General features: G+C 47.0%; 1 protein-coding gene across 1 annotated transcript in view; it reads right to left on the bottom strand.

Moving 5' to 3' along the window:
* The window catches only part of ATRN (attractin), a 333,522-nt gene that overhangs the window by 70,392 nt on the left and 246,603 nt on the right, over positions 1 to 16,527 (bottom strand). The window contains exon 24 of the mRNA XM_033953188.1: positions 7,141 to 7,298. Within this exon, the coding sequence (XP_033809079.1) occupies positions 7,141 to 7,298 (158 nt within the window). The remainder of the gene's footprint in view (positions 1 to 7,140; positions 7,299 to 16,527) is intronic.

The following is a 16,527-nucleotide window of genomic DNA, read 5'->3' as shown; positions in this document are numbered from 1 at the left end:
TTTATCTCGAACCCGAGAGTTTGCAGGAAGGCAATAGACTGTCGGGTCGCTGAGATAACCCCCTCCCTGGTCGGGGCTTTGATGAGCCAATCGTCCAGGTAAGGGAACACGTGAAGTCCACGCGACCTGAGGGCTGCTGCAACCACCACCATGCACTTCGTGAATACTCGTGGGGACGCGGCCAGGCCGAAGGGCAGTACCCTGTACTGGAGGTGGAGGTCCCCCACCTGGAATCGTAAGAATCTTCGACAGGCGGGGTGCACCGGAACATGGGTGTATGCTTCCTTCAGGTCGAGGGAGCACATCCAGTCCCCTTCCTCCAAGAGGGGATACAGAACCGGGAGAGATAGCATTCGAAACTTCTCCCGGGCCAGGAATTTGTTGAGCTTCCTGAGGTCCAGTATGGGGCGCAGGTCCCCGGTCTTTTTTGGGACCAAGAAGTAGCGGGAGTAAAACCCCGTACCCCACTGGTCCTTGGGGACCGGCTCGACCGCCCGAAGCTTCAAGAGGGCTTTGGCTTCGGTTATAAGGGTCGGTAGCTGCGAACGGTTGCAGGGGACTAAACTTGGGGGACTGTCCGGCGGCGAGGACACAAAGTTGAGCGAGTAGCCCTCGGAGACGATCCGGAGCACCCAAGCGTCTGAGGTAATCCCGGTCCATGCCTCCCGGAAGGACCGAAGACGGCCCCCGATAGGAAGGGGTTCCTGTGAAAGTGCGGAGGGGAACCCGCCCCGTCCGCTCAGTCCGTCAAAAGGAAGGCGCTGGCTTAGAAGGGCCCTGCGCCGGGGCTTGGGGTTGTCCCCCTCTGCCTCGCTGAGACGGACGTCTCGGAGGCGGTCTCGAGAAAGCCGGGGTCGACTTCTGAGGGTATCGGCGCGGCGGAGGCCGAAAGGGTTTCTGCGGCGGGGGCCTAGGTTTGGGGCGGACCAGGGATGCTAGAGAGCGCTCCTGTTCCGACAAGCGCTTGGTCGCCGCATCCAATGACTCGTCGAATAACTCGGACCCCACACAAGGCAAGTCTGCCAGGCGTTCCTGCAGGTTTGGGTCCATGTCGAGGGTGCGAAGCCAGGCCAAGCGGCGCATGGCCACCGCGAGGGCCGACACCCTCGAAACCAGCTCAAAGGCGTCGTACACTGCATGGAATAGGTACAACCGCAATTGAGACAGGTTGGACATAAACTTGTCGAATCCTGCTCTTTGGGAGTCCGGTAACGAGTTTCGATATTGAGGAAGGTCCTTCACCATACCACGCAAAAAGGAGGAAAAGGTGAAGGCGTAGTTTAGAACCCTGGTGGCCATCAGGGAATTTGAATAGAGGCGGCGGCCAAACTTGTCCAGGGTCCGCCCCTCCCTGCCTGGTGGAACCGCCGCAGAGACCCGTGAGGGCTGTGATTTTTTAAGAGCAGATTCCACCAGAAGAGACTGGTGTGAGAGCTGCGCCTTATCGAACCCTTTAGGGGGAATCGTCCTATACTTCGATTCCATTTTTGAAGGCACAGACGTGACTGTAAGAGGGTTTGACAAGTTCTTCAGCCAGGTTTGCAGAAGGACACTGTTGAGAGGGAGTCTAGGCACCTCCCTAGGAAGAATGGGGAGGTCCTGTTCCTCCAAAAATTCTTTGGAATACCGAGAGCCTACCATCAGGTCAATCCCCAGGGCTTGGGCCATGTCCTGAACGAAGGATGAAAATGAGGACGGCCTAGCCTGGGGAGAGGGGGTTCTCGACCGCCCCACCGAGGAGAGGGGGGAGGCCTCATGGGAATAATGAGGATCCCTAACCGATCCCGAATCCCAGGATCCCCTCTCGAGGGCCCTCGAGGGGGAAGGGGAAGTTGTCCTCCTCGCAGAGCCCTTGGGTGAGGACCCAGGGGTTCGTGGGACACTCTCCCGTTTCCTCGGCGAGGCGGCCCGGGAAGACTTCCCATGGGGTGAGCGGAGGAGCCTCGGGTTGTCGAGGCGCAACTCCGACACCTGCAACGCCTCGCCCCCGAACGACAGGGAACGGTCGCGCCGAGGCGAGCCTCGGGGCCGCTTAGACTTCCTCGATCGACGCCCCGTCCGAGGTCGCGTCGAGGGCGAGGCGTGTCTGGAAGACCCGGAGGAAGAGGAGGAAAGACGGCGCACTCTGCGCAACTTTTCTTTGGGCCTTACACTCCGCTCAGGGGGTTCCCCCGAGGTCGAGGTCCGGGGCGGGGCCGAGACCGAGGTGAACGGGGTCCCAGTACCCGAGACCGAGGTCGCCGAGGCCGGGGCTCCCGAGGGAGCCGAGGCCGGGGCCTCCGAGACGGAAGGCGTCCAGGCCGAGGTCGAGGCCGCCGGAACCGCAGCACGCTGCAACACTTCCAGGGCTCCCGACAGCTCCGATGAGATCAGAGCTCGGAGGAGGTCCTGGAAGGCCGGAATCCCCACGAAGGTGGGGAGTTCCGGGTCCGGGGCACACTCCCTGGAGGGCGACCTCGGTCTCGAGTATTCCCTCGGGGTGTGCGGAGTCGAGGTCCGATGCGGGGCCGGGGTCGACCCACCCGCCTTGGCCTGACTCGAGGATGGCTTCTTTGCTGAAGGGGATGGAACAGAGGACTTACCCGAGGCTTGCTTCACTGACGACGCCTTCGAGGAAGAGGGTCGAGGCGAGGCCGAGGCCCCCGAGGACGCCGAGGCCGAGGTCAAGGCCGGGGCCGAAGCCGAGGCCGACGTCGAGGCCTTAGGCGGCGCGTCGGCGGCGAACAATTCGGCCATTCTTGCCTTACGGCGACGGAGGGCCCTGTTTTGGAAGGTAGCACAGCGATCACACGAGTCTGTCGGATGTTCGGGCCCAAGACAGACAATGCACCACCGGTGAGGGTCAGTGATGGAAAGCAACCTCTCACACCGGCTGCACTTTTTGAATCCCGTAACAGGACGGGACATCCACGAAGAAAAAGAAGAAGGCCGGGAACGTACCGACGTCCCGCGGCCACGGCTTCCGGGAGCCCCCGGAACCCGACGAAAAACGAAAGGCTTTTTTTTTTTTTTGAAAAGAAACGAAAGGAAAAGAGTACCGCGAACTAATTCGAAGGGAAAAACAAACTAAACGCGGCAGCTAGAAGGCAAAAACGCTGGAGCTCAGATCCACAGGGCTTTCTTGCTCCGCGGAAAAATTTGAACTGAGGACCACGAGGTGGGATGCGCCCTCTAGTGGGCGAGAAGGCACGCACATGCGTGGTGCAGTGTGCAAACTTGAAACTTCAATCAAGTTTGCTTGAAAAGCTGTCCGCGCCGGGGCTCCGTAGATGACGTCACCCACATGTGAGAATATCATGCCTGCTTGTCCTGGGATAATAGCAGTTCTTATAAATTAAATGTATACATGCTCTGCATCCATAAAAACCCAGCTCCCCCCAACAGGCGCAGATTATAACTAAAACATTTTTGCATGGAAGTTACCTTGTGAATAAAAAAAATCCTGATTTGCATATCACCTGAGTAATACTCGTAGCAACACAAATTTAACTACTGCAAGGCACATTATGAAATACAAAACCTAAAAAAATCCTAACTCAAAATACACGTAGTAAACCTAGTTGCATTCATTCCTATGATTCAAAAATGAGCCCCACTTAAGAACCAGCAGCAATACAAATATTACATGAGACCCTAGAACACCAGTACACTTACTACTGGTAAGACATAATAAGTGGAACTGCAACAGAGTTTTACACAGAAACTACATGCAGACAGAATACCACATTGATCACACACAAAACATAGAGAAACCCATTGCAAAAAAAGAAAAAGGGATCACAAAAATTAGAAAGAAAAACAAAAACTGAACTGGAAACCCCAAGAAGTCAAACTAGACCAGTGTGTCTCAAACTTTCTCAAACCGGGCACACTAAAGGTAGTGGCCACAGCTCGAGGAAACCAGAAGTGCGCGGATGTCACTATGATGACATCACACGCATGCATGACATCATCATGTTGACATCCACACATGCACAGAGGCCCTCCAGATAGGCCCTGAAATGCCAGTAGGGCGTGTCAGCAGGGAAGTCTAACCCCAACCACAGATTTCCCAAGCTCCACCCTAGACCCACCCAAGCTCTTCCCTAGATCCCGTCCCCTTTACTAACTGTAATGCAATTTTTTCCATTCATTTTTCATATACACACAATATACACAGAAGATATAAATTCTCAAAACTCATACATTTCAATCACTATATTGAAAATAAAATCATTTTCCCAACCTTTGTTGTCTGGTGACTATTTTTCTGTGCTTTTAACTATATTTCCAGGGCCTTCTTATCCATTAACTGTTTTTCTTTCCGCCTTCACTTTCTGCTTTGCATCCATCTTTGGCATTAACTTAACATTCAATTTTTCTGCTTTCTTCTCAAAATCTACTTTTCAATGTCTTAACTTACCTTCCTATCTCTCTCTCTTTCTATCCCTATTTCCATGGTCCGACATCTCTCTCCTTCCCTCCTCCCCCCCTAGTGGTCCGACATATCTCTCCTTCCTTTCCCCCCTTCCCATAATCTGGCATCTCTCTCTACTACTACTACTATTATTATTTCTATAGCGTTACCAGACTCCCCTCCTTCCCTTCCATTCCCTGGTCTGATAGCTCTCCCTTCCTTTAGTCATCTCTACTTTCCCCTAGTATAACATTTCTCTTTCCCTTCTTACTTTCTGCCCCACCAGTCCATTTCTCCCTCCTTTCCACCTGTCCAACATTTTTTTTTCTCTTCCTCCTGCATGCTTCTCCGCTGGTCCTCCTTCTCTCCCCCAACCAACATCTCTCTCTCTCCCCCCATGAGTCCAACTTTTCACTCTCTGCCCTCTCCCCCTTCCCCAGGGTGTAACATTTCTCCTTCCCTTTATCTCCTCCCCATCCATTTTGCCCTCTCCATGACTCCAAAAAGTACCCCTTCCCTCCTCCCCCTGCCCAGCAGTACCCCTTCTCTCCACCCCTGTCCAGCAGTAACTCTCCCTCTCCCCATGTCCAGCAATACCCCTTCCCCCCTCCCTCCTCCCCTATCAAACAGTAACTATCCTCCCTTCCCTCCTCAGCAATATCCCTCCTTTCTCTAACCTAGCGGCAGCTCACTGTATACTTTTAACTTAGCCGTACAGCTGCCACTAGCAGGAGTTTAGCTGCGGTTTCATCAAGCAGCCTGAAGATGGAAGGGAATGGCAGGCCTAGCAAAGGATCCGAGGCTGCCTGATGAAAACGCGTGTAAACTAATGCTAGCGGCAGCTGTGTGGCTAACTTAAAATAACACTGAGCTGCCGCTGCTGGTCCGGGGTGGGGAGAGAAGAAGAAGAAAGCAGGAAGATCAAGTCATCTGACACCCACACCGGAGCCTCTCTTCCTGCCCAATGTGCCGCGGCACACTTGTAATCTCCAGAGGCACACTAGTGTGTCGCGGTACACAATTTACGATATACTGAACTAGATAGATACCACAACATAAAAGAAATCAAAACAGAAATGCATTTCCGTACTGGAAAAAAGACATTCATAGAAACATAGATGACGGCAGAAAAGGGCTACAGCCCATCAAGTCTGCCCACTCTGCTTACCCACCCCCTGTCTATGCCCTAATGACCCAATTTCCTTATCTTGACCCTCGTAGGGATCCCACATGGGTATCCCATTTATTCTTAAAGTCTGGCACGCTGTCTGTCTGCACATTTTCCAAAGATAACATATTCCACATAAATTGAAAATAACATTTTATTTTTTCAAGCATTTTGGTTCTAGCTTCTCTTTTTTGCTTTCCTGTCTATCTTTTGCTCTCTTTCCAATGGGTGCTGTTTAATTGTCCTTTCTTCTTTCCTCTTTTTTAATTCCTTTCCTTTACCTTATCCACCACAGACATATTCCTCTCTTCTGGCTTGCCCACTAAAATTTCATCCTCTCACTCTTCAGTCCTCCACCTATATTTCCCTTATCAACAGTCCATCTCCACTCATCCCCCAGCTCTCCAGGCTTACTCCTTCTCTGGTCTCCTATACTCTTCTCTTTCATCCACTCTCACCCTCCTCTGTTCTCTTCCTTCGTCAGTCTACTTCCCATTATCATATTTTTACTCAATGCAATCACTATCCTCTAATCATTTCCCTGTCAACCCTTCTGCCCCACCCTGCCTTGCTTCTCCCCACATGGTGACACCATTCCCAGTTTCTGCTCTCCGTACTCACCTCCTTGAAAGACTCCATTGTCTCTTCCACATGGTTCCACCATGCTAAGTTTCCTTCTCTCTCTCCTTTCCTACACCCTTGTAGCCCAGTATCCTTTGTCTACCCACACATGTGCCTCAACAATGTCCTGTCCCCCTCTTTCATCACCTCTACCCCTAAGGTCCAGCAACTCCACATCCCCTCTCTCTCTCATTCCCCCTTATCATCCAGCAGCTCCCTGTCCCCTCTCTCTACCCTATCACCACCAAAAAGTACAACTTCACTGTTTAGGGCTTCCGGGGAGAGAAGCTGCAGGAAACTCAACCTGGTGGCAAGGTATGCAACAACATAAATCCAGATGCTATGTTTCTTCCTAAAATGTGTAAACAGCTAACAATGAGGCCCATTTCCATAGTCCTTTCTCCTGTCTCCCTCCTTCCCACAAGCCCAGCATCTCTCCTGTCTCCCTGTCCAGCACTTCTCCATCATTTTCTTTTAGTGCCACCTACCTCCAGAGTCCAGCACCTTCTCTCTTTTCCTCTTAGCCCATCCTACAGATCTCTCTCTCTCTCTTTATCTCTTTCCCCCCCCAATCAACACCATAGCTATCTTTTAGTTCAGCAGTTCTCCCTAGTCCTTGTTATGGCTGTACCTGTCAGCAGAGATGTGAAGCAGTGAGGTTTGACTGCCTTGGGTTGGTGCTGATAGAGGACAAGAGAAAAATGCTGGATCCATGGTGGGAAGAGACAGCCACCATGCTGCAATCATTATTTATAAAAAGAAAAACACCCCTCTGTGTGCTGACTCTGCATAATACCCCAAATGCTTACAACATACCAGTTGAAAACAGCTGCTCAATATAAACAAAAAATAAATTCAGGCATCTTGTAGAATCAAAGGAAACCTTATAATCAGAAGACCTAATATTGCAGCAAAATTAATAGGGGTATGTTTTAAATTTAACAGTAGATCTTACCTGTAATTTTATTGGCCAGGTGAAATTGCTGACATATACAAAAAAGGTGATGTTTGGGTTATTGCGGAAATCAAATTTTTCATTGGAGAAGCTGTCTTTATATTCTTTAACATTGGACTTTGAAACAACTGGGATCTCTTCTCCTGCCTGTGTACCAGCTGTAAGGTAGGAAATCATCACAAAGGTTTGAGTCATATTTAACACTATTAAATGTTAGTTGTAACAGACTTACATTTAAGATTTTTGTCTAGGACAATGGTCTTCATTGCAAAGCCCATGAGCCAATGGTGGCCTGCAGAGACCTTCTGGGCGGCCCACGCTGCAGTCCAGTTTCCATACTCCCACCCCTACCCTGCAGGATCCAACATTTCTCCTACTGGCAGCTGCTCTTTTGCTCTTTGTGCTGCCAGCAGCATGAGTGAGGTAAACACGCTGCCTTCAGCGGCCCGGAAGCTTTCCTTCTGCTAGTGCTTTCTGTCCCTGCAAAAGAGGAAAGCAGCAGCAGAGGAAAAGCATCCGGTATGCTGAAGGCAGTGTGTTTACCTCACTCACGGTGCTGGCAGCCCGAAGAGTGCAAGAGCAGCTGCCAGGAAGAAGAGTAAGGAACCACCAGATCCCGAGGAGGGAACATGGGGGAGGGGGTTGTGGAGTGATTGCAAGGGGGGTTACTAGAGAGATGCTGAACTGCAGGGATAAGGAAAGAAGAAAGAAAAAAGAAAGATGCCAGACCTGCGGAGGAGGGAAGAGAAAGGGAAGGGGAGAACAGAGATACCAGACCATGGTAGGAGAGGAGGGAAGGAGAGAAGATACCAGACCAAAAGAGGAGATACCAGACCACTAGAAAGGAGAAAGGGAAGGAAAGCAAGGTCAGACTACTGGAGTGGGGGAAAGGAGAGAAGATTCCAGATCATGGAAGGAGGAGAAAAAGAGATTCCAGACTAAAATAGGGAGGAAGAAAGAAGGGAAGGAGAGGAGAGAGATACCAGACCACAAAAACGGGGAAAGGGAAGGAGAGATGTCAGACTACTGGAGGGGGAGGGAAGGAAAGAGTGATATGCCAGACCAGGGAAGGGAAGGGGAGAGGAGAGAGATTTCAGACTAAGGTAGAGTAGAGGTGGAAGAGAAGGACAGAGATGCCAGACCAGAAAGGGGAAGGAGGGGAGGGAAGGGAAAAAGAGATGTCAGACCTCCAGAGGGGGAGAGAGAGGGAGGAGATGGTGCACAGGGTTGGGAAGGGTAGGGAAAGGAAGACAGATGGAAGAAATACTGTTTAAGAAAAGATGGGAATAGGGGAGAAAAAGAGGGAGGAGATGGTGCACATGGATGGAGGGGTAGGGCAGAGAGAAAAAAGAGACAGTGCATGTGGATAGATGGGAAGGGAAGAGATGGAAAAATAGATAGATTTGAGAAGGAAGCAGAAAAATTGAAGAAAGTTGAATATTAAAAGTTAATGCCAAAGATGAATGTAGAATATTCAAAACTTTCAAATACCCAAAGGGGAATATCGATCAATCACTTTTATCACAATCCCCAAATATAACCCAAGAAAAGTGGGTAGCACTACAACCAATTGCCTACAACCCCACAATTGTGGGGAAAAACAGTAAATATGTATACAATATGTAGTGAGGTCTCAGTGCTACAGTCCAAGCTATGGTGGGCTGGAAACCAGAGCTCCTGGTTTAACATGTAAAGCGGGGCTCTTTTTCAAGTCACACTCTACACTATCATGGACCTCACTTGTGCACTACTCATAATAATTAATAATGTATAAAGTGCTAGTGCTAATACAAAAGTAATAATTTATCGCAAAAAGTTGCAGTGCTATCAACGTTTCAAGTTTAATGTTCAAAACCAGCGAGGTAGATACACTTATCTAAGGTAGCTGCCCAGTATTTGCATGTCCATTATTCTAAAATGTTAATTCAATTTCCAAACTCGGCATAACAAAAACACCAGATTATAACTTAGCTCAGATTAGCTCAATCTGAGCTAAATTATAATCTTTCATGCACATTTTCACATCTTATGGTTTTTTGGCTTTTACTGACTTTTATATCTCATATCACATGGCATTTCTCCTTGCACTCTTCACTTGACTCATCAAGACTTCACCGTCATGCTCATACTTATTTTCAACAGGTCTACCACCAAACTCCACAAATTTTGCATATGTTGGTTTCACAGCATCATTTTTTCCATCACTTTTTTCATCATGTCTATACCATTTCCAAGAAGGTTCACTATCACACTCCACAATTTTCCAAACGATGGCATCACACTATCATATATAGGATTATATACAAGATCACTTTTTGCTGTCACTACACTCAATCACCTTTATTCACACATACAAATTTGTTTATACATATTTAATTGTTCTATTAGGACTCCTGAGGAAGGAGTGTTTCTTCGAAACACGGACCGTGTCAGGTCCTGGTTCATTAAATCCTTTTGGATATTCTACAGCAGTTTTGTTGGATTCTTTGCTTGTTGACACCTTAGAAAGGAAACATAAAAGCAGGAATAAGGGTTTCCGGGGAGTGGGGGGAGGGGGGGTGCGGCACCTTAGCCTAGCGGCACCTAGCTTCTCTGACAGCTCGGAGGTGGAGATGTTAGAAATTCCTGATGATTACATGGATCCCTCATCTGAGGAAGTTTTCCCCACAGAGGCTGCAATGGAATGGGAGAGCAGTGCTCAGAATGTGGAGGGAAATGAAGTGCCCATGGACATTCTTTGGGGAAAGAAAACAAGTCAGGAACAGTGAGACTGTGAAGCCTATTAAAATACTAGAATAATGTATTTTCATCCTCTGCACATGAAAGCCTATTCTGCAGTGATGGGGAAGGGTGAGAAATACTGAAGCTATTCAGTTCAGGACAGAGGGAGTCACTCTAGGGTTCACTGTCCACCCTTTTTCCTACCTGGGTGTTTATAGCTTGCAGTACCCAGGCATTTGTGAAGGCTGTGTGATAAGAAGAAGGATACAAGCTGATAGGTACTCAAGGAGTATATATTTGAGGAGTGAGAAGCTAATGTGATTTTTTTCTTGGATTGGATCCTTATGAACTATAACGATATTTAATTTTGGGGAAAAGCCTGGAGTGGATTGGAAAGCTGATATTCTTTTTTTGTTTGCCTTTATGTGGTGAAGCGCTGGCTTACTAGTTAAATTGAACTGTGCCAATTTGAAACTGTTTGGTTCGGGAGAAGTTTTTTCCCTACCTTTTTCATGTTGTTGAATGGAAGTTGTTTTGAACTCCAATACCATACTGGGAGCCACCTACTCTGCCCAAGGTCATTATTCTTTTGTGTAAAGAATAAAAGTAACTGTTTAAAAGCCTTGCTAAACACATGTGAATATTTTTTTAAAGCTATTAAAACAATATCTTTTTTGTAAAATGAAATATGGGTGTTGATCACTTATTTTTATGCTTGTTTCAAGTTTATTAAAATATTTTTAGACCGCTTATTCTGGTTTCTAAGCGGTTAACAATATACGATTACATAAAAACAAATAATAAATTACATAAGAACGTATAAAAACAGGGATAATAGATAAAAGTCAAAGACGTACAGACTACCCAAGTGAACAGTAGTTTTGCCTCAAGTTGGAGCGATGTGCTTCTGATGCCTCCCTGCTGGTTGACATAGGTGAATCGCTCTCAGTTCTGGCCTGTTTAAATTAAATACTTCCACTGGGATGAAGGCACGCGTAAAGTTCAAATTTGCCTGTTTCTGCTTTAAAGCATTACACGGACTTGCCCCCAAATACATTACTGACCTTTTCTCCTTCTCAACCAACAGACACAAGAGAAGTTCACATTCCAACTTCGTTTGCCCCCCAGTGAGAGGTTGCAAACTGAAAAAACACCATGAATTCCTTCTCTCACACCAAGCAGCATCATGGGGTAAAGACCTAGAACAATTACTTTCGCCCTCTACTTATGAGGTATTTAGGAAACGTCTAAAAACACACTTGTTCCTAAAACATCTTGACAACTGATCCACTTATCTCTTTCCTCTCAATAGCGACCTACTGTCCTTTTGATCACTTTTCTCCTCAACAATGAATTTCCTGTCTAATTACTTCTCTTTCTTCTTCCCCTCTTGAAGTCAGTCAATTTGTACCTTTGCTTAATCTTTTGTAAACCGCATAGAACTTCATGGTTGCGGTATATAAGCTGTTGTTATTATTATTATTATTACACAACAATGGGATAGTAGGGAAGAACTACAATTGATATAGAAAAAGTAAGACATAAAAGAATAAGACAAGAGGTTAGGTAAAATATAGCTGAAGTTTAAATTTAAATATTAATTTAGCCCTTAAAAGGGCAATTATTATCCAAAAGCATCTTGGAATAAAAGTTTTTAATTTAATTTTAAATTGTTTTATATCAGATTCGTAGCGCACATGAATCGGTAAAGAATTCCACAAAGTGGGGGCAGTAACAGCAAAGTTATTGGAGCGCAACATATTAATAGATTTTAACGAAGGATTTTGGGAAACTGAGTGGAGAGATTTTGGTGTGCTATACGGGATTAGGAGTCTGTTAATGAAATCAGGTTGATTGTTCAGTTTAGTTGTGAGTGTTAAAAGTAAAATTTTATAGCTAATTCTGTGCTCGACTGGTAACCAATGAGCATTGATCAAGAGGGGGGAGACGTGATCATATTTTTTTGCCCCGCTAATGATTTTAATAGCAGTGTTTTGACCTGAACGATGTGATTCTGAGGAGACTTTTGTACCTGTTTGTTATTTATGGATGTTTGTATTGATTATTATGTGTGCATTTTTGTGATCCATCTTGTTAAAGGCTATAAATAAACTATAAACTATTCTGACTATCATTTTATTTTTCCAGATAATTTGAACTGTTGGTGTTTGATTTGGTGAAATGATTGCAAGCATAACCAGCTGTCCTGAAGCCTAAGTGATTGCTGACAGCACAAAATAGGAGTCCAGACTTCGGTCATGGATGCACTAGGGCATCCAGCCCCGCACTTCCAGTCTTGTATCTTTGGCTGAAATACCAAGGCACTTTCTTGGTGCATGCAGTTGCCATCAGATAGAATGTTGGACTCCTCCAATGTCTAACAATGTCTTGGAATGCTCACAGGGCCAACGACCGCTCTCCCAAGTCCAATGTTTGTCTGCTGAGGTAGTCCACTTGAACGCTGTCCACTTTGACTACATGTGCTGCCATGATGGCCAGCAGGTGTTTTTCTGCCCAAGTGAACAGTAGTTTTGCGATGTGCTTCTGATGCCTCCCTGCTGGTTGACATAGGTGCATCGCTCTCAGTTCTGGCCTGTTTAAATTAAACACTTCCACTGGGATGATGTCCATTTACCTTGCACCGGGCAAACACTGCAGTGTGTCACACAGCCAAACAGCCTGGCATCCCTTATCAGTGTGACCCAGGGATCAATCTGAAGTGGAATCCCTTTTTGTTAGAGACTGTGGGTGGAGCCACCAGCTCATGCTATTGTGGGCTGCTTTCATCATGGGTAGAAGGGCTTGTAGGGAGACAAACGAAACAACAGTGCATCCTGAAGTAGACGCATATGCGCTCTTGCTCATGGCATTACTTCTATGGCAACCACCATCGAAACCATAACCTGTAGGTACAGCCATCCTGGCTGCAACAATAAGTTCGTAATTTGCCCTCAAAGCTTCTGTGTGCATGTCTCTGGTAGAAAAACTCAGCCTTCTGCTGTGTTGAAAGAGAACTCCCAGGTATTCCAAAGACTGAGTGGGGATTAATTGGCTCATTCGAAAGTTTACAATCCAGGCCAGACTCTGCAAAGTTTGCACAACTGCTACCACTGCGCTTTCTTGACTTTGGTCAGTTTTACCTCTTTTGTAAACTGCATAGAACTTAAAGGCTTTTATGATATATAAATAAAAAATTATGTTATGTTTCCCCCTCTTCTTGAGAGAAGGCTTAGAGAATGACACGGGGAAAAAATTTGTCCCTGTCACCACCCCGTCCCCGCGATCACTGTCCCCGTAGCATCTATACAAGCCTCAGTACTGCAATATTTAGCTTATTCCTTCCTTATAAATCAAATTTCTGGCTGCTGAAAGAGATGTTCAGCTGGCAGGACTTTGTTTATAAATTTTTATTAACACAACTAATATACTATTTTATCCTAAAGCAAAAAAAAAAAAAAAGAAAAAGAAAAGAAATATAAATTTTTTTTTCTACCTTTGTTGTCTGGTTTCTGGTTTCCTCATCTTCTCATTCAATTCCTTCCATCCACAGTCTGTCTTCTCTCTGTGTCTTCCATTTGCTCTGTTACTGTGCCTCTCCCTTCACCCCCCCCCTAATTGATCTGGCACCCATCTTCTTCCCTCCGCTCCCCCCATAGTCTGGTATCTCTGTCTTCTTTCCTTCCAGCATCTTCTCCTCACTCTCTGTTCTTCATTTCCCTTTAGCATCTGCTCCCCCACTCTCTGTTCTTCATTTCCCTTTAGCATCTGCTCCCCCACTCTCTGTTCTTCATTTCCCTTTAGCATCTGCTCCCCCACTCTCTGTTCCCCATTTCCCTTTAGCGTCTTCTCCCCACTCTCTGTTCCCCATTTCCCTTTAGCGTCTTCTCCCCACTCTCTGTTCCCCATTTCCCTTTAGCGTCTTCTCCCCACTCTGTCTTCCACATTTCCCTTCAGCTTCTGTTCCATTCCTTTCCACCACCACCCTACCCTTTTGCAACCCCCTTCAGCGTCTGTTCCTTTCTACCGCCCTTCAGCACTCCTTGTGTGGTCTGACCATCTCCCTCCCTCCCTCTTACCTCCGTGGTGCGTTACAATGTAATTTGTGCAAGCCGCCAGAACCTGCAAGCTTGGTCCCCATCCCCATAAACCATCTCGTTTCTGTGTTCCTATTTTCCCCATTTCTAATATCTCCCCTATGTATCTGGCATTGCCCCCCCCCACCCCCCCGTTTCCATATACTATCTCCATGTATGTCCCCTTTATGTCTCTGTTCTTATGTCCCCATGCACATAATTCCCCCATGTATCTCCCCTATATGTCTCTGTCCCCATGCACATAATTTCCCCTCTGTTTCTGTTACCTTCCTGTGTCCAGATTTCCCCTCTCTTCCTCTTCCACACCAATGTTTCTCTTCTCTACAACCCTATCTAGCTTCTTTCCCTCTTTCTTTCTCCACTCCCCCCTGCTTCCAGCAATTGGCTCACCTGCCTGTCCTCCCTTTTCATTCCTGCTGTGGGTTTTTTTTCTCTCCCTCTTCATCCCCTAGGCCCAGCATCTCTTTTTGCCTTTCACTCCCTCCTTCCTAGTGTGAGCCAGGAACACGCGCAATCACGGATCGTGCAGTCCAGCAGCCCCCTCCCACCCGATCGCAACATTCCGCCATCTCCCTCCCTCCACCTCACCTTAGGTGCCGACTTTAAATCTTCTCCCAGCCGCACGCTTTCAATAAGCTGCGCTCGTGCGGCTGCTTGAATTGTTGAATTTTCGTCTCTGACGCAACCGGAAACAGGAAGTTGCATCACAGGAGAAGATTACATTACATTAGTGATTTCTATTCCGCCAATACCTTGCAGTTCAAGGCAGATTCAACAACTCGAGCAGCTGCGCGCGCAGCTTATTGAAAGTGTGCGGCTGAGAGAAAAAGAATTAAAGTCGGCATCTAAGGTGAGGTGGAGGGAGGGAGATGGCGGAATGCAGGATGCTGCGATCGGGTGAGGATGCTAGACCACGCGATCCTTGATTGCTTCACTGCGGAGACAAGACCATTCACCGCTCCATGGGGTAGTGAATGGCCTTGTCCCCATCCCCACAGCGACCACTATTTTTTCTTTTCCTGTTTCGGCGAGTTACCCGTGGCTAGCCACGGGTAAAAACTACTGTGTCATTCTCTAAGTGGGCTCTGATGAGCCAGTCATCTAGATAAGGAAGAATCAGCTAGCTGCTACCAACACTAGTTTAATTATATTATAAGTGCATCAACCATATAGTTCACCATTGCCAGCACGAGCTGAGGTAATAGCTCAGCCACTGTCATGTTCAGGATTTGCAGCAATGAATAGCAGGTGTGTGCTACGAAAGAAGCAGAAGAAGCAGCTTTTACTCCCAGAGTCATGGGCAGGGTCCTGAGGACCATATCCACTTTGCAGTCCTGTGTATCCTTCAGCACAACTCCTCCCTCATTGGGTAAGGACGTGCATTTAGTTATGTCAGTCAGGGTGCCAATAGAACAATCTGTCCTAATACCATACCTGGACTATTTTAATTCACTATATTGTGGCATTACAGAAAAGGTATGCAAGAGGCTTCAACTACTACAAAACACAGCTCCAAGACTAATTCTCAAAAGGAACTGATACAAGAGGGCAAGTCCACTATTAGGACTATACAGGTTACCAATGAAAAGAAGAATCCAGTTCAAGATAGCCCGCATGGTCCACAATAGAAAATGACACGGGAAAAAAATTTGTCCCCGTCACCGCCCCATCCCCGCGACCACTGTTCCCGCCCATTCCCCGCGACTACTGTCCCTGTAGCATCCATACAAGCATCAGTACTGCAATATTTAGCTTATTCCTTCCTTATAAATCAAAGTTCTGGCTACTGAACTAGAGAAAGAGATGTTCAGCTGGCAGGGGGCTTTGTTTATAAATTTTTATCAACACAACTAATATACTACTTTATCCTAAAGAAAAATAAAAAATAAATAGAAATTTTTTTTCTACCTTTGTTGTCTGGTTTCTGCTTCCCTCATCTTCTCATTCAATTCCTTCCATCTACTGTCTGTCTTCTCTCTGCATCTTCCATTTGCTCTGTTACAGTGCCTCTCCCTTCACCCCCCCCCCCAATTGGTCTGGCACCCATCTTCTTTCCTCTGCTCCCCTCATAGTCTGGCATCTCTGTCTTCTTCCCTTCAGTGTCTTCTTCCCACTCTCTGTTCCCCATTTCCCTTTAGCGTCTTCTCCCCACTCTGTCTTCCACATTTCCCTTCACCGTCTGTTCATCTCTACCCCCTTCAGCGTCTGTTCTATTCCTTCCCTCTCACTACCCCCTTCAGCATCTGTTCCTTTCTACCACCCTTCAGCACCCCTCGCACGGTCAGACCATCTCCTTCCCTCCCTCCCTATTACTTTCGTGGTGCGTTACAATGTAATTTGTGCAAGCCACCAGAGCCTGCAAGCTCGATCCCCGTCATATGCCCACAAACCATCTTGTTTCTGTGTTCCTATTTTCCCCATTTCTAATAACTCCCCTATGTATCTGGCAATGCCCCTCCCTGTGTCCATATACCATCCCCATGTATGTCCCCTTTATGTCTCTGTCCCTAAGCCCCCATGCACATAATTTCCCATCTGTTTCTGTTATCTTCCTGTGTCCAGGTTTCCCCTC

The sequence above is a fragment of the Geotrypetes seraphini genome, chromosome 1 (genome assembly GCF_902459505.1).
Source record: "Geotrypetes seraphini chromosome 1, aGeoSer1.1, whole genome shotgun sequence".
In the NCBI taxonomy this organism is placed as follows: domain Eukaryota; kingdom Metazoa; phylum Chordata; class Amphibia; order Gymnophiona; family Dermophiidae; genus Geotrypetes; species Geotrypetes seraphini.
Note: the sequence above shows the minus strand (reverse complement) of the source record. Positions and strands in the feature narration are given on the sequence as shown.